Source organism: Neopsephotus bourkii, unplaced genomic scaffold (genome assembly GCF_033783945.1).
Source record: "Neopsephotus bourkii isolate Nb327-2 ecotype Australia unplaced genomic scaffold, CSIRO-AGI_Nbou_v1 NB_962, whole genome shotgun sequence".
Lineage (NCBI taxonomy): Eukaryota > Metazoa > Chordata > Aves > Psittaciformes > Psittacidae > Neopsephotus > Neopsephotus bourkii.
The window spans coordinates 5,132,516-5,156,859 of record NW_026901456.1 but is presented as its reverse complement, the minus strand read 5'-3'; the positions used below and the strand labels follow the sequence as shown (position 1 = coordinate 5,156,859).

The 24,344-nt window shown below is 38.4% G+C and overlaps 1 protein-coding gene across 8 annotated transcripts in view; it reads right to left on the bottom strand.

Moving 5' to 3' along the window:
- DOP1B (DOP1 leucine zipper like protein B) overlaps positions 1-24,344 on the bottom strand; it is a 58,470-nt gene that overhangs the window by 22,621 nt on the left and 11,505 nt on the right. For 4 of the 8 annotated variants that reach the window (XM_061359117.1, XM_061359118.1, XM_061359120.1 and 1 more), the window contains exons 3-17: positions 14,562-14,743; positions 14,288-14,458; positions 11,622-11,811; positions 11,014-11,112; positions 10,180-10,303; positions 9,612-9,749; positions 9,369-9,466; positions 8,798-8,912; positions 6,294-6,414; positions 5,681-5,800; positions 4,994-5,099; positions 4,273-4,464; positions 2,743-3,436; positions 1,018-1,289; positions 108-260 (exon numbers count right to left, since the gene is read on the bottom strand). In XM_061359117.1, the coding sequence (XP_061215101.1) occupies positions 108-260; positions 1,018-1,289; positions 2,743-3,436; positions 4,273-4,464; positions 4,994-5,099; positions 5,681-5,800; positions 6,294-6,414; positions 8,798-8,912; positions 9,369-9,466; positions 9,612-9,749; positions 10,180-10,303; positions 11,014-11,112; positions 11,622-11,811; positions 14,288-14,458; positions 14,562-14,743 (2,775 nt within the window). Of the gene's footprint in view, positions 1-107; positions 261-1,017; positions 1,290-2,742; positions 3,437-4,272; positions 4,465-4,993; positions 5,100-5,680; positions 5,801-6,293; positions 6,415-8,797; positions 8,913-9,368; positions 9,467-9,611; positions 9,750-10,179; positions 10,304-11,013; positions 11,113-11,621; positions 11,812-14,287; positions 14,459-14,561; positions 14,744-24,344 lie in introns of those variants that run through there. The other 4 variants (XM_061359119.1, XM_061359123.1, XM_061359121.1 and 1 more) reach the window with 4 other exon arrangements.

Here is a 24,344-nt window from a genome sequence, read left to right as displayed (position 1 = left end):
AGAGACCATGGAAGTGAAGACAGGGGTGGAAGGGAACTGGAAGCAGACTGAGAAGCACTGGAATAACTCTACAGTGATGAGGGGACTTCAGTGAATAAAGAACTTACTTTATCACGATCCAAAAGTGCATGGCAGATAATGTCTTCACAGATATTTGCCGATGGTGCCAAGCAGTGTAGCCTGTAGAACAGCTCCACACATGCAATATGATGCTCTCGTGTCTCTTTGTTCAGCTGATTCCAGAGCACGCAGGCTACTCTCTAGAGAAAAATAACATCAACAAGTAATTTATATTAATAATAGTAATTTATTCCCTAATTTAAAAGCTTTCCATTGCGCAAATCGCCTCTACTACCAAAAGGCATTTCCAAATTGCCTTAGTTTAGCAAGTACAAATTCAGGTTATACACTCAGACCTAAAGGAATGTAACTCTCCTACCCTGGTAGGACAGGTAATTGAAATGTATTTGCACGAGAAGGTAAGAAAAGCATTTCTGCTTCTATTTTCTGGGTCAAAACTTAACAGATTGTTCATGTGTCAAGCACAGCAATTGGAAACACAGTAATTAAGAAAAAGATCTTGGAACCAACACTCATACCAACACTAATATCAAAAAATGTTCAGGAGAAGAAAAGAATCCAAGGAGGATTATTCAGCCACTAACATTTTCTCTTATCTGAAAACTTAGAGTGGTATCAAAGTTTTCCAAAGCATAGTTTTCAACATAATGAAACCAAACTCTTCAAGTCAGAAATCAAATATATCTACCCCCAAGAATTTGGGCACAAAACCCAAATAGCAATTTGAAAATAACCTTTCACTTTTGAGCATTCTGTTGAGAAACATGCAGAAGAATGGAATTGCTTTGCAATGCTTGTGGAAGCAAAAAAAAAGCAGTGTGTCACTGTTACACAAACATCCTACCCCCATCATCCGTTCAAGTAACATTTGTTTTTCCACACCATCCTTAGAAGTTCAATGTAGTTGGGCATTAGAAAAGGAAAAGCAAATTGCACCTGGTAGAAATCTGTTTTCTCTGAGATGATCTTTAGGACTCCAGGAGCAATGGGAGGAAGGGTGACCATCTGTAGCTTTCCAAAGAAGGGGTTGTGGCCAGACACTTTGTATCTCTTCATTCTATCTTCTATCACAAGTGCCAGTGACTGGGAATGGTTGATCACCTCCAGCAGCGTGAAGATGGACACATTCTGCACATAGCAGTCATTTACACAACAGCATATTGTCATTAAGGACTTCAGCCACAGAGGGAAGCTGGCATCACAACCTTCTCAGAGGATAAGTGAAAAAAAAAAATAAATAAATTAAATAATCACAAGGTTGTGGTCATATTTCCAAGAATCCTTCAACCAAGCTCAGAGGACCAAGATTCAAAAATGACTACCCAAATCCAACTGCCATGCTGGACACCATCAAGTCTCTTACTTCAGGAAGGACTTGCTTCAGAGCAAGTTATATTCTTTTCCCTATTTCTCCCAGCAGAAAGCTCTTGCAGGACCTTGGTAACCCAGTAAAGAATGGATTTCTGCTTTCCATTTTATGCTTACTCACACCTAGTTTTTACAGCTGCTGCTTTCCAGCTCTCGTCAAAAACCACAGTGGTCTGCAGACCCAAGGATGCTCTTTCCCATAGAATTGAGGCGTATCAGTTCAGAAACGGTGAAGCACCCAAAGAACTGATATGGCTAACATCAAGTCAAGCCATCTTTGCCTATCCTGAGTGAATAATCAGATACATTTTTATTAAGGCTTGACTGGAGACAGTCTGAAGTATGAGTTCTCGCTTCAAACCCAAATGCTTTAACTGCTTTACTATCACAACTACTCTTCCTTCTCCGTATCAGACTTCTGTATCACATTTAGGCCACAACTTCATTATCAGAGGTCTTTTCTTTCTGTCTTTAAACCTTACTGTGTTCTCCAGGATGTGCAGTTGAAAAGAATTTTGAAAATAAAACTTCTATAACCCTAGGATGATATTTCAAAGAAACATAATTATGAAAGCAAGCCTTGTAAGTTGAGCTACACTGCTGACCACATGCAAGGCACTGCAAATATGCAAACACCCATGTCAGGCAGACAACTCGCCCATGTAGATGATGGGCATATCATCGCATTGTTGGGGAAGACAGCAGAAATTTGTAGTGAGGTGAGGATAAGAACTCAGTTTATCCAGTTTCTCACCATTCTATACACTGCAAGCCTGTCTTGTCAACTAGTCTTCAGGCCAATAACTGCTTCTGTTAAAGCTAATGAATGAAATTGAACTCCCAGAACAAACAGGCCCACCAGTTATACAAGATTATTCTTTCTTAGCTTACATTGGACTGGACTTTTTTGAATTCTGAGGTTTACGGAAAGAGCTTATTTTGCTTCTGGTATGGTTCAGAGCTCCCGTTTTCTACCTACACCCATCTTCCTCTAACACAACAGATTTCCTGAAAACCCTGAACCATGCCACAAGGCTACAGGCCAGAAAGTCTTTGCATCCCTTCAGCTACAAGTTTTGTAGTGAAAGCTTTCAAAAGAATGTGAATTATAAAGCTTGGTAAAACTTGTCCCTCAGCTGCAAGACAAAAAACACATGCTGATGTGCGGAAGTCTTTAATTCACATGCAACTTGCCTTCAGCCCTGTCAAAAGACATTACTACTGGCCCGTGTCACACAGCGCACACTGCTATTCTCTAATGTTCAAGTTTCCTAGTAAAAAATCTTTTCTTACCAGGAACGTGAAACAGAGAGAGATACAACTGTTCCATTTCTTCCTCTGAAAGATAGACTGGGAATGTGGTACAATCCAACAAAAGGTGACAAGCTGCAGAGAAAGCTTCCTTGCAGTCACCTCTAAGGGGTCCCAAGACAAGCATCACTTGTTCAAAGTCCCACTCTTCTTCTTCCTTTTCCTTTTTATTACCAGAGTTGGGGTCAGAAGGAAGAGGATTAGAACTCTTGTTCTTGAATGGTGACCCTCGAACTGAGAACAAGTCTGAAAGCATTTGTTTAAACTGAGGTACAGTGATTTGCTTTGCATCCCATGGGCTCTTCTTCTTGCTACCACTTTCAGGCAATCTGTAGCCATTCTCTTTTTTCTCTTTTCCACTCAGATTCATTGCTGAGATGCTTTCGTTACTTGTTTCTTGAAATTGCATCCCAAAAATGTATTTACTGGAAAACTTGGCAACCAGCTCTTGGATGCAATATAAAGTCTTCTGAATGCTCCCCCCTTTCTTCCATACATCATCTCTCTCAAGGGTCACAGTTGGCACCCCCAAGTGCTGAGAGAGCTCTGGAGAGGAAGTGCTTAGACCAATTCCACTGTCTTCTGACTTCAGGGGAGGGAATGATGTCTCATCCTCCTCCTGCAGCACAGACTTAGTCTCCAAGGTTATGTCCACATTTTCCTTTTTCACTGGGCTCTAAAACAGAAATGTTAATGTGGTTAATGTTGCACTGCATAGACCATTTTAAACTACATAGAACTGTGGCAGGCACTAGGGAAGAGCAATGACAGAAAAAAACCCCAAACCCTAGTATTTGCAATTTCCAGATTACTTTTACAAAATCATGAGACATAGTTATTTGTAAGCAATTAATTTCAATTGCATTTAAAACCTAACAAATGTTTGTATAATCCTCACACCTTGATTCATGAAACACCAACACACCCACAGCTACAAATCGAAATGTTTCCTTAAAATCAGTCCAAAACTAGAACAGTATTACACATGTTGGATTATTTCTACTCAAATGCATGTATCTGTTCTACTGAAAAATTCTGGCAGGCTGTGCTTGTGTGATTGCTTTATGCCATCTATTCCTCACTCCCTATCATGGTCTTTTCACACAAATAATACCACATTGTGTTAAACTAAAATATTAATTGAAAACCTCGCAAACCTAACCAGCTGTAAAGCTGGGCTTGATTTGCTACTTGAATCTTTAGCAACTGCATTATACTGAGTGCTTTTCAAAACCACTGAGATCACATTCTTCTGAAGAGGTAAGATTATAGCTTCAGTTTCAGACAAGACTCTATACTCCTTCACTGTCACAAATAATTCACACAGGTCAGAACTTAAAACCCAGTAAGTCTAACAAGGCAGCAGATAGCTCTGGAAGGGGTGAAAGAAGGTAGTTTCAGAAATCTTTATTGCTGCAGTTACTGTGTAGGTTTAAGTTAAGAGAATTAGCATTTTAAAACGTTATGTCACTAACAATTTCAAACATCTACAAGTAGTTGAAAACCACCTACCCCATTTCCACTTCCTGTCTCAACGTCCAAATAGGAAGGAGGCATTTGCACTTTGCTAAGCACCTTAAAACAGGTCTTTAAGGCATGAGTGAGTTCTGGTAAACTTAATATTTCCATATTTTCCAGGAGAGACTGCACCATATAACTGAGCATCTGTGGAAGATACTGAGTCTGCACTTCAGAGTAGAGTTCCTAAAATAAATAAACATTGTCTAAGATAGTTATCACATATTACTGTCTATATTCATATTTCTGTCTATTTTCAGTATTGTCATATTCAGCTGTCTAACAACACAGGTCAGTGATTGATAAAGTCGGTTCATGAATTGTTAACCTGTACAAACCTACTTAAGCACTATTCCTCCTTTCTTCATTCTAAATGATGAACACTAAATCATACTCCAAAAATGTTATTATAGCTAGCCAGTTACTAAGAGACCCAAAAGCCCCAGGAAATTATTCATCAAGATGCAAAAGGTATACTTTTTCTTTCCCTTGACAGAATCACCATATTTTAAAATGCAAATAGTTTTTATTTTGCTAGGCAAATAGCATGGGTAGCCATACATAAGTCAGCATATAAAACCATACTTTGCAGGGCATAGCATGCATATGTACACATATGTCAATTTGCCCATTTTCATCTTAGGTAATCACAATATGAATTATTTGATTTTAAGTTTCTTAATACTTTGAAGCAGTTAGCTTAATGTTGCCTTACCAAAGGAATCACATCAAGAAGAAACACCAAGAGCGTGCAGAGCTCTGAAACTGTAGGAGGAGTGCTAATATTTTCAAGAAGATGTCTCGCCTGTGTGGATTTGTTTCTGGATGGAGAGAAACATTATTATGTAAGCTTTTTCCTTGTCAAAATTCTTATGACAATAAAAAGCTTCATTAAACCCAGCACGAAACACTGAATGAACAGCCAGGCTTTTTGAAGCAAAGTAAAATGGAACTTCTAGTATAGCAAGATACAAAATTCTGTCAAAACCACTTTATTGTAGCTTGCACGTGGGATACTACAGTGCTTCGATTTTCAGATTGAATCTCTATGCAATCTTACTGAAGTATAATCTTCTCCCTTGTATTCAGAAACCAATCAGTATCTCTATTTTTCTTCAAAACCCACTTGTTCTTCCAAGAAAGACCTCTCAGCCTCCCTTTCCAAAACTTTTTCTCCTCTGTCATTTTAAAGATAATTTCTTTTGTTCTCAGGTTGCTACTTTCCATCAAAACGTTTACCTGTTTGCATTTTTAATTACTTTAGGATTCAACTTGCATACCTGTCTAATTCTAACATGTTTTGTCCCTTCCAGAATTTAAATGTTTCAGTAAACACTATTATCTTACACAAATAGATCTTAAGCGGCATTTCTAAGAGGAACATGTTTGACAACATAAACACCTGAAACATTCTTCAAAACATTTGGTCATGTAATCCCAAAGAAAATCTGTGCTTAAGGATGTGATCAACAAATTGACTGTCTTGACGATTTCTGAGGCATTTTTGTTCTCTTTTATTGCACTGTGTGAAAGGAAAAAGGAAAAAAAAAAAAAAGAAACAAATATTAGTGAAGATTCCAAGAGCATGCACACCACAGTACTAGCTGATGCATTCCAAAAACTTCCCCCCTCTACAGGCTAAATGATATTGATTGCTTTAGACCAAGGACTAAGTCATTCTGGAACAGCTAGAGTTTAAGCATCTTTCTCCCAGATGAAAGAAATCAAGCTTTCAACTTTGAGAATCAAAAGGCTAAGAGTTCTGTCACCAGACTTATTTTTGGCCAATATAAGCGGGTTTAATCAACACAAATCACACGCAGTGCACTTTATTTTCTTCTCTGCTAATGAAGAGAAATCGTGTCTAGAGAAAAAAAGAAATAATAGAAAATCTGATTTTCCATACAGAAGGTCACTTTAACAACCTGACCTTCCTTAAGTTGGTCAGATTTCAGTAATTTAGCTTAATATAACTGATACACTTTCAGGTCATAATTGAAAACTTGTAGCTATACCTTGTAAGTATGTTGCCACTTTGATTGTAGCTAAGCTCGAGATCAGAACCAAGTGCATCCTTGCAGTAGGAATAAAAGGCTCTAATAACTTCAAGGAAGAGATCCCCAACAACCTGTGGCCCTACAAATGAAGGAAAAAATAATCTGGTAGTTGCACCAAAGTGATTGCTAGGCAGCTCAGTTGCAAACTTGTATAGACTTAAATTAGGGGTAGGTAGATGAAAAAACAAAACATTCAGCCAAGCAGGAGAAAAATGCTTTTTAAAATGACAGATTTTTCCAGTTACAATAAAATTAAATATGTGGTTAAATATATGCATGCATTAATTCTACTTAAATATCACCTGTTGTTCATTTTAGGAAATTTAATTAAGTGATGCTTGGAAAGCCATAGTACTGGTTCTACATTAGACTTGTCACTTCAGTAAGACACCTACACTGCAATCATTTATAAGTGGCCATAACCATAACCATGAATCTGCAGTTCATGTGCCAAAAATACCCTCCATGTATGTAACCATAAGAAAAACAATCAGATTAAACAATACACATTTAACATAGCAGCCTTGATTAAATTTCCAGGGACAGAAGATGGAAAAAACAGCAAATTGAGACACTTTAAATGCTGAAATATATCAAAAATGCATATTTATACACAGTTTTAAGAGTAAGGTACAAAAGTTAGGTGTGTGGGGACAACTGCATCCATTTTTCAAGGGTGACTTTTATTATTTTACCTGAAATTGTCTATAAAGGAGGTGAACCAGTAACAAGTACAATATCCTAAACATGGAAGCATTTAAAGTAGCATAAAAAGATTCCAATTAGTACTTCTAAAAAGGAAAAGTGAGGTCAAAGGTTCCTGTTATGTTTTAGTTTGCTACCTTTAAGAAGCTGCACTGCTGAATCCATTTCAAAAGGAAGTGAAAGTCATATTGACTTAAGGCTTAATAAGTTATATTTTGTGTGCTGGCTGGATCAGAAAGCTTAAACTGTGTAATGCAGCTCAGCTAAATCACCCTTATTTGTAGTTCCGATTAACACTGATTGTCAGCCAAATAAAACACACAACAGTTATAGTATTTGTCATCTAAATTAGACTAATCCATAAATTTTTAATGCAACAACCCTAGTGTCTTCTTCAGCATTTTCGTCAGGAAATAAAAATGCTGTATATAAGAAGTTTCAATCACAATACATTTTGGTTTTGGGGTTTGTTTTTTGTTTTGGGGTTGTTTTGGTTTGTTCTTTTTGTTTGTTTGTTTTTTTAAACAGCTGAAAAACAGCTAAAACCAGTGGAAGGAAACATTAGCATCACTGTCTTACAAGCAGACTAACAGCTGCTTCTACTAAGGTAGCATTCATTTGTTAGATAAGAAATAGAGAATCCTTATTTTTCCTGGCAGCGCTTTGATAATTCTTTAACAGGAAATGTGTTTAAAAGTACTTGCCTGACCCATGAAAGAGGATAAGCCTACCACATACAAGATCCTACAAAACAAACTGCCACCCAAGGGTTTAGTCTCAGTACATGAGTTTTGTTCTAAATCTATGCTTAGAACATAATTTCAGATTTGTCCACACATATACAGTTCTTACAGAATACTATTAAATCCTAAAACTCTGCCAGGTCATTTTGGCTTTGTTTTTACACACAGAAAGGAGAACTTGACCTTTAAAACAAGGGCCAGCAGAGCCTCGCCCTTCTGGCACTGACAACTTCATGTACACAACAGGACAGACATGTGACAGTGAAGAGGAGGAAATTCTTCATAGCTCAGTCATGAGGTCTCAAACCATAGCTCCCACAACAGCATCAGGCTGGCACTAGCAAGCAGTGCCACTGACAGAGGCACCACTACCTCCCCACACCCATAACAGGTTATTTCCAGTTGGAGCCCTGCAGGTAAATGGTACTGTCCACTTTGGCAGCAGTAGCACCATACACAAGTTGCTGTGGGACTACACTGTCTGGAAAAGGAACACAGTCATGAGAGTCTGATACAAGCATCTAGGGAGGCCTGCAAGCACAATCAAGCACTGGAAACACCCAGGCAAGAGCAGCATTGGTGGTTTTCTGCAAAGGAGCCTCTTTGTAAGACAGAACAAAAAGAGGCCTAACAGTGTTTTTAGCAAATAAGCTCCAAGGAATGAATTGAGTAAAATATTGAGACTAGGGCAGAAGTAGTTCTTATTAACAGGTTCCCCAAATTGCAGTTCTGGGCACAGAAGAGTGTTATCCTCACTAGGATAAATCCATATTACAATGTAGTGCTTTGCAGAAGAGCCAGAGGTAACCTGGAGGGAATGCTTGCTCCAAAGCACCATTATGAATGAGGTCCAAGGCAAGGAACACAGCCCCCTGCACACTAATACACAGTGCATGCATATTCAGAACTAGGAAGAACTGTGCAGGGTGTGTCTTAAATCCTGCTGTCAAAGGCAATTGACAGCCAAGTTCTAACAGGCATTAGCAGTCATACAGAAGTGACAAGCCACATTACCTATTTCAGGTTTGTCAAGGAGACTAACTAGGATGCGGAACGGTTTCAAATAAGCTTGGTGCTGTTCCTCTGTATCAGACTCTGGGAATTTCTGCTGTAAAATTTCAATCAAACTCTAGTAAAAAGAAAACATCAAATTATTATGCAGAGAAGAAAGACTGCCATTTTACTAATATCTGAAGTGTTTCTAAATTTGATTTTGTTTTGTACTGACTACAATTGAATTTCAATTTTCCATTAAGGGTAGACAAATCAATGATGTCTTTTCATCATCTGTACTCAAGAGCTGTTGTTACTCAGAGAAGCATTCTTAAATAATTCAGGTAGTTCATCAGAGATGCTACATTTTGGTTTTGTTAGATTCCATTTGTATTATAACCACATCCAATATTTGGATAAATACAGCAGAGCAGGCATTCAGGTAGATGAAAATACAACCACCAAAATGCCACTATCTATAGGGACAGAAAGTGAAGGACAACCCAAGGAGCACAGTGAACAATTCTAGATTTAGTTTGCACTAAAACATTTGAGAGGATCACAAATGCATCTGTATGCAGAAAATACCAACCTCAACTAAAAGATCTTTAGAGTATTTTCCAAAGAAATAAATAGCATGGTCTTCTGAAGTTGAGTCTGGAGCAAAAGTACCACCTTTAATATCAGAGCCTACAAGATAAACAGAGGCATCAAGAGTACACAGAAACACTACAGTACAGAGCACTACACAGATGTCATTTATACAAATATTGAAATTATACCACATATTTAACCTTTGTCCTTTCAATACTTTGCTTGAAACAAACTTTCCTACTTCCCAAAGACAACCCACATATCACAGTTTGAGGTATCCTCATGTGCTGTACTGGACATAAATGAAAACCAAGGCCTGATCCACACATGGGGTCAGCAAGGAATGCCTTCATACAGCTACTTGGCTGCAGCTCTTGCCCTGATCACTTTTTGCATCTTCATACCCCGTTAAAAAGAGGCAGACGGGGAGAAGGTATAGCTCTCTTATAGCCTCTCCTTCACAATTAAGCCCATGGGGGAATTAATAGACTATTACTTCCAGAAAAGCAAGGTTAAAATAGCACCCCACTCTTCTTAGTCCAGTGAATCACTTCATAATAAATTGTGGATGAGACTAAAAATAATCAGATACCCAGTGATCCAGGACAAATTAATCTGTGAAGCGTAGACTTATTTGCCAAATAAATGCTTAGTTTATTAAACAGATACTTAATATATGGCAACTAAACAACACTTTATTTTATCATCATTCATTAACTGCTGAAAAGGTGTATTGCAATTTTAAGCACTGACTTTTTTTTCCTCTTAGGTATTCAGAATATTTGATATAATTGTATATTGTACAGTACCTAGCAACCATGCATATAATCTTCTATTGAGTGACATGTCTCTTCTCAACAATGTTTGTGTAGCAGCTGACAGAATATAGACTAAATCAGTCCTGTGCAATAGAATAGTGCTTTCATTGCAGTCCTAGGATGAAAAACAAAGGCATTTCAGCTGCTTATGAACACTGAAACAAGTCAAAAAGGTAATGAGTTGGTTTGTGGTTTGGTTTTTTTAACAGGTGAAGAAAACCAACAACAAAAAAATCAACAAAGTGTCAACAACAAAATATTCTGTATAGAAAAAATCTCAAGAAAGGGAATCTGATTCAGTTGTGATAATTTTCATATTTAAGGTACAGAGCTACAAGTTAAGCTAAAAGTACTAAAGACTTCATTATATTATAACTTCACACCTAAAAGTACTTGCTACTTTCAAAACACTGGGTATACTACCAGGTAAGTTAGAAAATGATGGAGAACAACTCTAGTTTCAAGCAATATTTTCTCTCTAGTCTTTAACAGAAGTATCTTTGTTTAGCACAGACAATTCTAAATGCTGAAATCCTAGTTAAAAATAAGCTTGATATTTATTCCACATGCCTTTTCTCAGGCCTGAATACTTCAAGAACATTACAAATGTCATGCAATAATCACTGTGAAAGCATGAGTCTGAGAAGCAGCAGTCTCCTCTACTATTAAAACTGATGGAGGAACAAGAAATTGCAATATCTGTTTGATGATTTTGGAGGTACAAAATTCAGACTTTTGGCAATAACAGAGATAGAAGCTGGATTGGTTTCACAGCACTTTCTTGCACAAAGTGTGCATGCGACAACACTAAAATAGTCCTCTTACCAAAGCTGTAGAAAATGGGAAGAAGAAGAGAATCACTTCTAGAGTGTTTCTTTGCACAAGGACATTTGAATCCAATACTGATACACACAAAGACTTTATCTGTTAAAGAAAGCACAACAGAGTTTATTTCATGATAGCACTTGAAGTGCAATCACTGTTAATAATCATAAGAAAGAAAGAAAGAAAACTTGGCTACATGTAAGCACTGTTTTTTTAAGAAGCCATTTAGCTCCTACCCACAAAGTGGGTTAAAAAAAAAGAATGGGTAGAGAATAAATGTCAGGTTTATCTTCTGAACTGAAACACAGTCGGTCTTTTAAGGTTGTATGCAGTACCGATTATCAAAAACTACAGAAGCTTCAGAAGACTTACATTCTGCAGGCTAACCAAAATCTGTATGGGAGAGTCCCTCCTATATTTCAAGAAAGATGCTCCCATGAAGTAACAATATTAAGCAATTCTGAAGTGTGGACCTTTCAGCCTCTCTTTCTCTCTCTCCAAAATGCTAAGAGCAGGTTATTGTAATTTAATACAGAGAAGGCATAATTTCCTAGTATGCTTGTATTGTGGTAGATAAAACTATTCTATGAGGAGCTCAATGAACTTACTGTGAGCCTATAATCGGTGCCAAGCATGTACTTCTGCTGTTTTCCAGACAGCTCTCTGTTGATGTGACTGACAACAAAAAGAGAAGCAGGCAGCCTGATGGATGGGCCAACCAGGACACTGCCCCAGAGTGCTCCATAGAACACTTCCTGGCCCATCAATAAGGAGAGCTTCAAAAGCAGAGCATCTGTTCTGTACGGAAATATAGTTTGCATGAGAAAACAGATTTTTGTTAGTTCAGTTTGGTATCATAAAAAGGCAATCATACACAGAATTAATATTGACATCATTTATTTGTTTTCCTCATCTTTGTATTATCAGTATTGCCCATTTCACATGAAGATGTCTGCATCTAATTATACAAAACCAGTAAAAAATCTTTTGTCCCTGTGCACACTTATTGAAACAAAGCTTCTGTGGATACTTTAGAAACTTGCCAGAAATTATCTGCAAGCATTTAGCTCTGACCAAATTACTGTAGAGGTGTGCAATAGTGAACTGGAAATAATTTAAGATGGTGCTAGCTTCTGAAAGCCAATTTAATCAGTCTGGGATCTGGAAGATATCCTACAAATTTGTGCTTAAAAATGAATGGGCTCAATCTGTAAGTCACTGAATGAAGAAAAACATGAGATAAAATAACACACTGTCAGCTACTGCACACATACTGAAACCAGTTTACAGGTCATAGATATGAAATATATATATACTTATAAATATGAAATGTATACTGACATAAGTTTATAAGTAATCACATTGGAGGTCCTGTGACTGAAGCCACATTTTCTGCTTTTGCCACTCTGTCAGTACTCCAGTGGTTAAATCACAATATTTACTATAATGTAGTAATTAAAACCTCACATGAGGAATGTAGAAGTGAGAAAAGAGGAAGATGTCCAGCACAGAAGAGGGAATACCACCATCCCCTACCCCTTGCAATGTGATGTTCTTTTCCATTTCTTTATGAAGTAGCCCTCAAGCCATTTTTCCTTTCATATTTTGTGTAGGTGTGTGTGCAAACTCATGCATATGCATATGTTTAAGAAGAGAATAGTGTCCAGGCTGAAGCATGACCCGAGCTAGTACTTCCACCACTTTCAGGAACAGCAGATGATGTATTACTGTTAGTCCTCAGTGTTGAAGATTCTGAACACACTCAGTGGGAAGCCTCTCGTGAAGTCAAATTTAAAATTAACCTAACACGTTCTGAGAAGATACCTTGGTCTATCTTTCTTGCTCCAGAATCGTTATGATAAGTAAACTAAAGACTTTCTCATGTAAATTTGTATTTCACAAAATTGTATGATATTCATTTTATCATGAATCTTTCACAGGGAAACATACAGTCAGTTCCTGTCTGTGGTGCTGTCTGTTCAAGGTAAAGAGGAAAACAGTGCCATTAACAATTGGGGAAAAAGCATAAAAAACAGAAGTCAGATGTTGGAAGTTAATCTGCACTTCCCATTAACTCACTGCTTCAAATTTAGTCAGTTTCAAAATAGGTTCAGTCTCCTTAAAGTGACTTCAGATAGACAGGAGACTTAGTTCCAAGGGAACCCCTTTCTCCCTCACATCCCCAGCAACTAGTAGGGGAAAAAAGAAAACTATACACAATCACTTATAAGCCTGCCTGACAAAAAGCACATACTAAAATTTATGTTTCTACAGGAGATATAGAGAGGTATATACTTGTCCATAGATCTGGTATTCCGGAATTGGCAGCTAAATGCTATTCACCAAGCTGGGATCACATGCAATTTACTTTTACCCACTCCATCAATTAATATGAGCCTTCAATTTAATACTTTTTTGTAAAAAGAGGCATTAGATGTAGAACTAGCTAGCTTTTCAACTGTAATCTTTGCAGCCTAGCGTATCTCTCTCTCTGTTTTGGGTTCTTTTCCCATAAAGAGTACACACTGCTATTAAGTTTCAAAAAGAGCAGAGAGAACAGCCAATACATCCAGACTGGTAGTACAGAAGGAAGCACATTACCAATGCAACATTTAGTGACCTTTCTAAGCAAAGAAACATTTGGATGAAACCTAAGGTGTCCAAGTTCTTAAACAATCTTACAAAACAGTTATGGTAAGTGAAGTAAAACCACTATACAAATGAGTGTAGAGTTGCTCTTGTCAGCACACTTCCTGATCCTGACTTTATCATATTAAATGCCACTGTCATTACTGCCAGGGCACCCAAAAGTGAAATAGATACTTTTTTTCCACAACAGATTTTCTAAGAGTTTCCTCTTGACGTGTTTTCATAACCTGAGGGTAAATATCTGATACAGAAATACAGGAGAAAATTCAGCTGCTCTCTTGTGTTACAATATTTAAATAGAATTTATCGGTAAGGCAGTGGTTTGGGAATTCAGATTAATTATTTAGGAGTTCAGAGGAGCTTTAAGAAATAAGGTTTTTTTTGTTTCTCTCAGTATTTCTATTTTAACCCTCCTTTTCCTCTTCTCCTCCTGAGATAAAAACAGAAGGGGAAAAGATTTTTCTGCTTTAGCACTATCTACTGCATCTTTCAGGGACTCACCATTTCTCCACCTTTAGAAGCTCTTTTATCAAGCCTTATATCTAGAGAGCTAAGAGAATTTTCTTGAGAATTCCTTAAAAAAGCAAAATACTATCTATTGTTTTTCATTAGCATTATTTCTCACCTGTCATAAATTTCTGATCCTTCTTCCAGTCCAGGCAGCAGTCCAATTACAAAGGCTTGAAGACCAGGCAGGAGGGACTTTTGGAGGGGAAGAAAATATTTCTCATACAAACCAAGGAGAACAGGCCTCACTGACATTGCTGCATTTGCCAGCAGAGGGAACAATCCAGAGCTTTATTAAAAAAACAAAACCAAAAACCAAACAACAAAAAAAGAGAAATATTAGTTAATTAAAATAGACTGTGAAATGCATATGCTTTTAAAGAGAAGCTTACCTGTACAAGAATAAATCCTTGGCAAGCCATTTTGTCCCAATAATTTTAAAGATTATTTCATAGGTTTCTAATGCCTTTAAATGCACTCCACTGGGTAGTGCTGGATGCAAACACTGAGATAATCTTTTACTGATGATCAGCCGTCTTGGCAATAGAGAGTACTTCAGGTTACTCTGAAGAGCCTGTGGAAGAAAGAAGATGATAATAAGTAGTTATAATGTAATAGAAAATGCACATGATGACTGTGTGTCAAAGGCTTCCTACTAGCACATTGAAAAGAGATAAATACATTCAAGAGTTTTCTCTCATAAATGCACTTTGTTACACTGAAACAGGAGAATTCTGCAATTGAGTTTTCATATGGAATCAGTCATGAACAATCTAGAAAAGTCTGATCTTACTTTGCTTATAGCTGGAAAAGGAAGTTAAAGGACAGGACAGGGTACCCTTATCGTATCTCCAGGGAAACCAGGGAAGTGACAAGAAATGCATTTCAGGTTTTAAGGACAGAGAATAAAGCAAAAAAGAACTAACTTTTCTCATAAATTTTAATTTCACTTGTACCTGAAATACAAGCAAAAAACCTTCTGACCAAAGCTGGCATGACTGAATGGGACAACAGCACCTTAGAGTTATTTGTAGTTCTGCATGGCTACATTTAGTAAGCGTTATTAACTACACCCACTGTACTGAGAAATAACAAGTAAAAGATCTTCACAACAGGAAACGGTTAACTAAGTATTGAAGACAGGCCAGGTCTCTGGAAAAAAAAAACCTGTAGCACCTTTCTTTGGAAAGGTTACTCTTTTCCTTTAATCACGCATGCATTTCAGCGAGGTTAAGAAGTATGTCTCATCAATTCAGAGACAATTAAAGATGTTGCAAGCAAATGGCACTTTAGCCTTTGATTGCTTCCTGCTAACGCAAACAGATGTTTCACTGTGGATTGACATTTGCGATATTTTCAGGATTAGGTAGATTCTTGGCTCTCCTAAAGGTTAAGTCATGGTCTTCTCCTACTCAGTGATTTTAAACTTGAGGTTCTTCTACCCTGCCTGAAAAAAGGTTTTGAAAAAGCAGCAGACAAATGAACCAGCATTTCCTTGCTCATTTACAAGGAAAAAACAAAAGCAGTTCAGCAGTGATCGTGGCATTCACTTGAATGCTGAATACTCTCACTGGCAGTAAGAGAAAGAGATAAAACCCACCATCTTTCAAAGGTGTGTGCAACTTAAGATTTTGCAGTTGGTGGGCATGAGAATCCAAGCATACAGCAACATTTCACACATGAAACTAAACTAGCTTATACGTGTGGAGTTACTTTTAATATCTTATATTTAAGAGACTTACTCATATATTACATGAGTAATATTAATTCAATGGTAAAGATTGAAATCTTTAATACTTGTAAGAACTTCAAAGACTGCAGGAAAGCTGACCTTTGAAACATTCTGTTCTTATTGGTCAGTATGTATTTGCCTACACCCTCTGTATATATATATAAGAAGGTAATTATAGGAAAATATGCTAGTGGTAAATATTTTTTCTCTCATGATTGAACAAATACCATCTTAATATTCTTCAGTTAAAATTTAAATATCAACTAGGTAGAAAATGAAAACATTTACTGTTTATAACACTGAGAACCTGATCCATTACAGAAATAATGCCATCTCATAAAAAAGTCATTTAACTTATATCATTTCCTAAGGATACTAAGCAAATCTGCACCAGTCAATAAAAACTCCTCTTCACCAAACATCAGGGACAGCTAAGCAAAAACATCTAGTCAGAACAGGAAAAAATACTCCAGGCATACTAGGAGTCAAATAGTGGATATTCAGGGTTAATTAAATTTTAAGTATTTCTGCTGAGTAACTCTCAAACCTTCACATGTTCAGATTCCATCAGGTGAGACTACCTTAGAACAAGACTACATCCATGTATGTGTGCCAACTATACTGCTTCACCTAAAGGATCGGAATACATCTCTGTATGGGAAGCAAGATTTGAGCAAGATTTGAATACATTTGTTATGATCCTCATAGATAAGCTGAGTAGAGTTTCAGTCCATCACATCAGAACAATTCTGAGATGAAACTCCCTTCTCAAAGGCATGCAATCTTTTTTTTTCCTGACTTTGGTGGAAGAAATACACAGTTGGACACAAACCACAATTCTTCTTAAGAGTGGGTGTTCCTAGTTAACAGTTGTCTCTGATCTTCCAGCACATGCAAGGAATCTTAAACCACACTGCAATATGTGAGATGACTGTGGTTGCACCAAAAGCCATTCCAGCAGCGAGGTGGGCTGGCTGCTACTTTGCTGAAAGGTAAATTTTCAGATTCTTAGCAGCTTCTCTGCTGGGAATGGCAAGGATCAAAGAATTTTAAAAGGGTTGCAAGACATTAATTAGTAGGCTGATCTAAAACTGTTCGTTGAAGTAAGAGTGACATGATAATATGCATATTTAAAATTGTTAATTAGTTTCTTTGAGCTGACAGGCAAAGCTTTTTTAAATCAAGCTGAGCTCACACAACTGAAAAAGGGAATCACTTGTCTGTGAGACATAGGACTGCTGAAATACCATTACAATTTCAGATGCTACAGGTAGTTAGTGTTCTGGTAGCAAGCCTGGTATCACTGGCACTGCATGCAGATGAAGATCCCATCCCAAACCATCGTTTCCACATGCAGAATCCAGCACAAATGACCACAGATGGACAACTCTGCTCACGGATTTCCATATCTATTATTCACCCACTCTTTTAAAGATTCTTGTAAGCTTAATTTTATTGTCTTTGATGGGCTGAAGCCCATTCATGATCTACTTTCCCTTCATGTATCCAATTGGTTTCCATACGAGCAACTATGGTGGCAGAAGTGCTAAATGCCGGTGGAACTGCTAGAAAAGTTTGGCTTAAGAAGCCTGAACTGCAAGCAAGTACTCCACACTTAATATATAATCCCAGGGTTTGGTTTTCAGAGAGCAATGAGAAATGAACAGTCTCAGAAACCCAAGAAGCACTTGACCTACCACTGCCTTTTAAAATAAAAGCTTTAATCAGTAAGTCAAGAAAAAATGAGACATGCAAAGTAATGACTTGTGTCCAGGTGCATGTTCAGTTTTCAACTTTTTACAGATTTTTCCTTTATGACTGACTAGAAAACACATTATACACACTAAAACTTTTCTAATGCATAAACATGCTCGGGTTTTATTTGAATGTGAGCTTTAAAGGACAGAAAGGGAAGGCTGTTCTTTGCAGCAGTATATACATGTGCCTTAAAACAAAACACAGACACACAGAGGAGTATTTGCATTTCCACACTACTGGTTTAAGTCATTCTGCACTGCTTTATAGCACCACTAGAGATGTTGTAACAATTTGCCTAGACATTAAAAAAAAACCCCAAAACAAATCAAGTAAATATTTTTATTCATATAACCAGAATTCCAGAAAATAAAGCACATACATATATATATTCATAAGATTCTATACGACTAGGAGATACTATGATTCTTGTTTTAAACAACATTGGTTGGGAGGAGAAGAGAAGAAGGAGAGCCTGTGATTCCATTTTCCTCCGATTAATTTTCCAAGTTAAAAAAAAAAAGAAATCTAAACAGATTCCCTAAATATAGCAGCATGAAGTTCAGACATAGTTGTGAGAAAACTGTAAATGAGGAGAGCTGGAGTTATATTAAAAAAGGGGGGTGGGGAGGAAGATGTATAAAATATCCCTTGTTCAGCACACTGCATTTGTGTATCGGGTGTGGTGAAGTTCCATAAAGCAATCAGAAGACAAAGTTTCCGTTCTTCTCAGAGATATGAGGCTTGCCTTCAACAGAAGGTAAATGGTGCTTGTGTTTGTTATTTGGCCAAAAGATGTTATAAAGCCATGGCAGAGTTTTCATATGAAGCAACTGGTGTAATTAATGACTATGCTCATTAAATCCATGTTTCAGAAGAATCCTTCTCTTCTTTCCCCTCAAGAACAGACATATTGTGACATTAAGTATTACTACTGAAACAAACAACAATTGCGCAGCTGCAATGATTTTTGGTCTTTCTTTCTTCCTCTCCTCCAAACGGATGGTGTTTGGTTGAGAACTGGCTGCCCAGGATTTGGAGAAGGCTGAGGTTCTGAATGACTTCTTTGCCTCGGTCTTCACTGGCAAAGGCTCTGACCGCACCACCCAAGTTTTGGTAGGCAGACTCAGGGACTGTGAGAATGAAGACCTTAGGCCCACTGTAGGAGAGAATCAGGTTCAAGATTATCTTAAAAACCTAAATGCACACAAGTCCATGGGAACGGATGAAATCCATCTGCAGGTCCTGAAAAAGCTGCCAAATGAAGTCGCTAAGCCATTGTCCATCATATTTGAAAAATCATCGCAGTCAGGTGAAGTTCCCGATGACTGGAAAAAGGGAAATAGAACCCCCATTTTCAAGAAGGGGAAACTGGATGACTTGGGGAATTACAGACCAGTCAGTCTCACGTCTGTTCCCAGCAAAATCTTGGAGCAGATTCTCCTGGAAGGCATGCTAAGGCATATGAAAAACAACAAGGTGCTTGGTGACAGCCAGCATGGCTTCACTAAGGGGAAATCCTGTCTGACCAATTTGGTGGCCTTTTATGATGGGGCTACAGAACTGATGGACGGGGTAGAGCAGTTGATGTCATCTACCTGGACTTCTGCAAAGCATTCTACGCTGTCCCACACGACATCCTTGTCTCTAAATTAGAGAGACATCAATTTGATAGGTGCACCACTCGGTGGATAAAGAACTGGCTGGGTTCGAAGCCACAACGAAGAGTTGTGGTCAGCGGCTCAGCATCCAGCTTCAGACCAGTAATGAGTTGTGTCCCTCAGGGATCGGTGTTGGGACCAGTCTTGTTCAACATCTTTGTCGCTGACACGGACAGTGGGATTGAGTGTGCCCTCAGCAAGTTTGCTGATGACACCAAGCTGTGTGGTTCAGTTGATATGCTGGAGGGAAGGAATGCCATCCAGAGGGATCTGGACACACTTGTGAGGTGGGCTGATGCCAACCTCATGAAGTTTAACCAAGCCAAGTGCAAGGTCCTACACCTGGGTGGGAGCAATCCCAGGCACAGCTATAGGTTGGGCAAATAAGAGATTCAGAGCAGCCATGTGGGGAAGGACTTGGGGGTGCTGGTCGATGAGAAAATGAACATGAGCCAGCTTCAGTGTGCGCTTGAAGCCCAGAAAGCCAACCGTATCCTGGGCTGCATCACAAGGAGCGTGACCAGCAGGTCGAAGGAGGTGATCCTGCCCCTTTACTCTGCTCTTGTGAGAACTCACTTGGAGTATTGTGTGCAGTTCTGGTGTCCTCAACAGAAAAAGGACATGGAACTGCTGGAACAAGTCCAGAGAAGGGCCATGAGGATGATCAGGGGACTGGAGCACCTCCCATATGAAGACAGGCTGAGAAAGCTGGGGCTGTTCAGCCTGGAAAAGAGAAGGCTGTGTGGAGACCTCATAGCAGCCTTCCAGTATCTGAAGGGGACCTATAGGGATGCTGGGGAGGGACTCTTCATTAGGGACTGTAGTGACAGGACAAGGGGTAACGGGTTAGAACTTAAACAGGGGAAGTTTAGATTGGATATAAGGAATAAATTCTTTCCTGTTAGGGTGGTGAGGGACTGGAATGGGTTGCCCAGGGAGGTTGTGAATGCTCCATCCCTGGCGGTGTTCAGGGCCAGGCTGGACAGAGCCTTGGGTGACATGGTTTAGCGTGATGTGTCCCTGCCCATGGCATGGGGTTTGGAACTAGATGATCTTAAGGTCCTTTCCAACCCTAACAATTCTATGATTCTATATTCACCTTGAAGTCTCTGAATCAAGAAAAGCCTGCAGAAACTAGAAGTAACACACTTACTTTCTATTGAAAGTCAAATTAAAAAAAAAACAAACACAACTTCAAAACTGCAGTCGAAGTACTAAAAATTAATATTGTAAGAACTTATAATCCATGCATTTACACACTTATGATCAAAGATAAAAAGCACTTTTTAAGTGCTCTTTTAGGGCAAATATTGCTATAATTACTGAGCAAGTCGAACCATGCTGTAAGCATAAAATAAATCCCTCTAGAACAATTGATTTTTCAAATGTGACAATATTTGCTTTCGTTGTGAACTCTAACTAGAAATGAAGATCTTGTTCAGAAAAGGGACGCTGGCCGTCCAGCCAGGCTCAGTGGCAACAGTCAGTAGTGAAGCTTATGTAAAAGTTACATTCCATCGGATATCCAAAAACTGTTGAAAAGTTATTGAACTAGGTATTTCTGCCAATATGTACAGCAAAATCCTGTCCATTATTGTCAAACAGATGCAGGTTGGTGGTTTTTTGGTAGATTGGTTGGCTTTTTCTTTTGTTTTTTAATATATATGGATTAAATGAAGAAACAGGCGAGTTTAAACATGCACTTGCCAAAACCCGTAAGATTTGTGCTCTTCTACGAATAAGTAAATTTCATAGACTTACTGAAAACCTTCCCTCATAATTTTCTTACAAAAGCAGACTGCGAAATTCAGTATTTGCTACTGCTCAGTTCTTCATTTTGCAAACTGTGCCACTTATCTACTCTGCCTGCACCCACTGTTACAATTTCTTAATTGCCTGAAGTTCTTCCTACATGAATACTTTTATATGTATTTTATGTAATATACATATCTGTTTATACCCTGAATAGACAGTGACAAGCACTTTGGATATAAGAACTGTGTTAAAAGCACCTATTTCACCAATAAATCTACATGTGCTGAACCACCACCTACTTCTAGGTTTAAAAAGACAGTACCTCTGCCCCCAGCATTTTTCTATCAGTGAGATTTCTCAGAGATTTCTTTTTACAACATTAGAACACACTGGCAAAATCTGCAACAGCACGATCACATTTTAGCACTAAGACAATTGAGAAGAATTACTGTATTCTGGATGCAGCAATCTGTAAGAACATCTGAAAACACCAGTCACAAAACGGTGCTTTCCAAACAATGAAGATACACAGATTTACAAAAAGAATAGAAACATGTTTCAAAGCTGTATTTGAAAACAGTGCTGAAAGGAGAATAACTGTACTTCCTGAAGCATACAGTAGCCTATGCTGCAACTACTATATCACTGGTTTATGGTAAATAGAGCTTGAACTGACATGAAGCACACAGAGACAGATATTTACAAGTGGAATATATGTAAATTTCGGAGCAAAGCTGAAAACTCTCTTTAAACCATTAACATCCACTTTTACTGTCTGTTTAATCCACCCAGTTGCATCTGTCCATTTAAATTCTTCTGTAAATATTTGCAAGCATTACTTTCCACTGTTTTGCCTTCACCATGATGCACAACACACACTATTTAAATTACCCCCCCCCAGAATCTTTTCCTTACAACTTGGGGCGTAGTGTAAGTTAGTAAATTCTGCCAACTCTCCATTCTTCACTCATATTCACAACTGGTACCTGCAGTTCTATTCAGAACACTGCAGCGGAGATTCACCTTACCTAGCCTTAGAAGCCTGGGTCAGCTAAACAGCATGGACAAAACCATAGTAACTCACCTCAGGCTTCCTATAAAAGCAGTGAGGAACACAAGCAATTTTAGGACAGCATTCATCTGACCTACTTTAAATAGCAAGAGATGAGCTACAAAACAAAAAAAACTAACCAACAATCACACATACAAACCCCTCCCCTCCTCCCCCCGCTTATTTCTGTCCCTGTCTAAAACTGATGCAGGGTGAAGCTGTCTACACTGAAGTCATGTGAAGTTAGATAAGATTCATCTCCCTTAAGTGACAAAAAAACACTGTTTCTAGATCTGCAAACTGACCTGTTTGGCTGCCCATTCAGATTAAAGTCAACCAGTTTCCCTGTTGCTTCCCTGGTTCTAGAAGCATAGGACCAGGTTCTTCTATGGTTCTAGAACCACAGAAGCAAAAGAAAAGCTATGAAAAAAAACCCTTTCAGTTTAACCTTGGCAGCTAAGAAGCAGTGGAAAGAAGTAGCAGAGTTGTCTCTTTTCACCAGGAGAAACAGCAGCAAGAGCTCCAAGATCACTTGTTTCAGCCAAGGCCAAATGGATCTGGATCAGCTCCCTCCATTATTCTTCTCTTAAGTAGCAAAAGCCTGTGCTGCTTCCTCCAGACCTTATATCGAAGGGTAATGCCACCAAGCTTCTATAAAAAGAGGCATGTGCGTGTATTAAACTTGTTGGATTTAATAGTGCAAAGTGTTGTTGAAGCCTTCATACAGGAGAGAAAGCCTCAGAAAATATTAGACCTATATAAACGAGAACACCCACGATTAAAGTAAGCAATACTCTAGAAGCAAGAAAGTACTTCTGAAATGCCTTGACTTACACATCCTCTTTCAGCATTTTCACATTTGCTTAATAGGCATCACTGAACACCAGTTACTCACACCCAGATTCCTGAATATAACCATGTGCAGTTTTTAGAAACATTTTTATCATTGAGATACTCTTGATCTCCTCCCTCCTACCCATTCTCAGAACTGACTGTAACAGAAATAAGGCTCTTAGTTAGAAACACGTTCCCCTCCCCGCAACACTAACAGAACTCAACAACAATATTTATGGTTTAGGATGTAAGAAACCAAATAATCATAGGAGTTAAGAGAATAGATATTGACATCTACTTCACAATCTTCCTTTTGGCAGCATACTCCCCTGATATATCCTTATGTTCAGGTAACAGACAGAAGCAGATGAACACTGTGAATGATTTGCCCTACCAATACTTAAGCTCCTAAAATGATTAAGTCTATAAATACCACAGCAGATGGACTGGTGTAGCAGCTAAAAGCTCTTTTGTTTGGCTTCTACTATGCTGCTACATATTTAGCAATTCTGTACCTGAATAAGAGTTTCAGATGGGTGTTAATCAGTTCAGTGCATTCATCTAGGTCAAGATAAAAGATCAAAGCCTACCTCTTGCCAAAGGTAGGAAATCTCTCATTAATTTTATTTCTTATTTTCCCTTTTGGGAGCAGCATTCTGAAGGCCTCTAACTTGCCTTAGTGACTCAGCAGGAATCATGATGAAACAGTGAAGGCAGACATACGTAAATCCTATTGCCAGAGTGATATTTAGCTTCTCTCATCTGAAGAGGAAAGAACATGGCTACCCTTAATTTGGCAAATGTTTTCTCAATTGTCAAGAAGGGTAGGAAGGAAGACCCTGGTAATTACAAGCCTGTCAGTTTCATTTCAGCACCTGCTAAAGTAATGAAGAAAGTTATTCTGGAAGTTACCGAAAAGCATTTGAGAGACAACACAGTCATTTGGCATACCAGCATGGGTTCATGAGGGGTAGATCATGCTTAACCAACTTAATTTCTATTTATGACAAGGTCAGCTATCTAGTTGACCAAAGGAAGCCAATAGGTGTGGGGGTTTTACATTTTAGCAAAGTTTCGATACAGTCTCTCACAGTATCCTGCATAAACTGCCCAGGACGCAGATAGACAAGTCCATAATATGCTGGCTGAGCAATTGGCTGATGGGTCGCACTCAGAGGGTTATAGTAAATGAGGTTACATCAGGCTGGCAGCCAGTCAGCTCCTCAGGGTTCAGTTTTAGAGCCAGTGCTCTTTAATGCTTTTATAAATGATCTGGATACAGGAATTCAGTGTACATTAAGTAAGCTTGCTGATGATACTAAACTAGGAGGACCTGTGGACTCCCTCAAGGGTAGAGAGGCCTTACAGAAAGATACGGATAGACTAG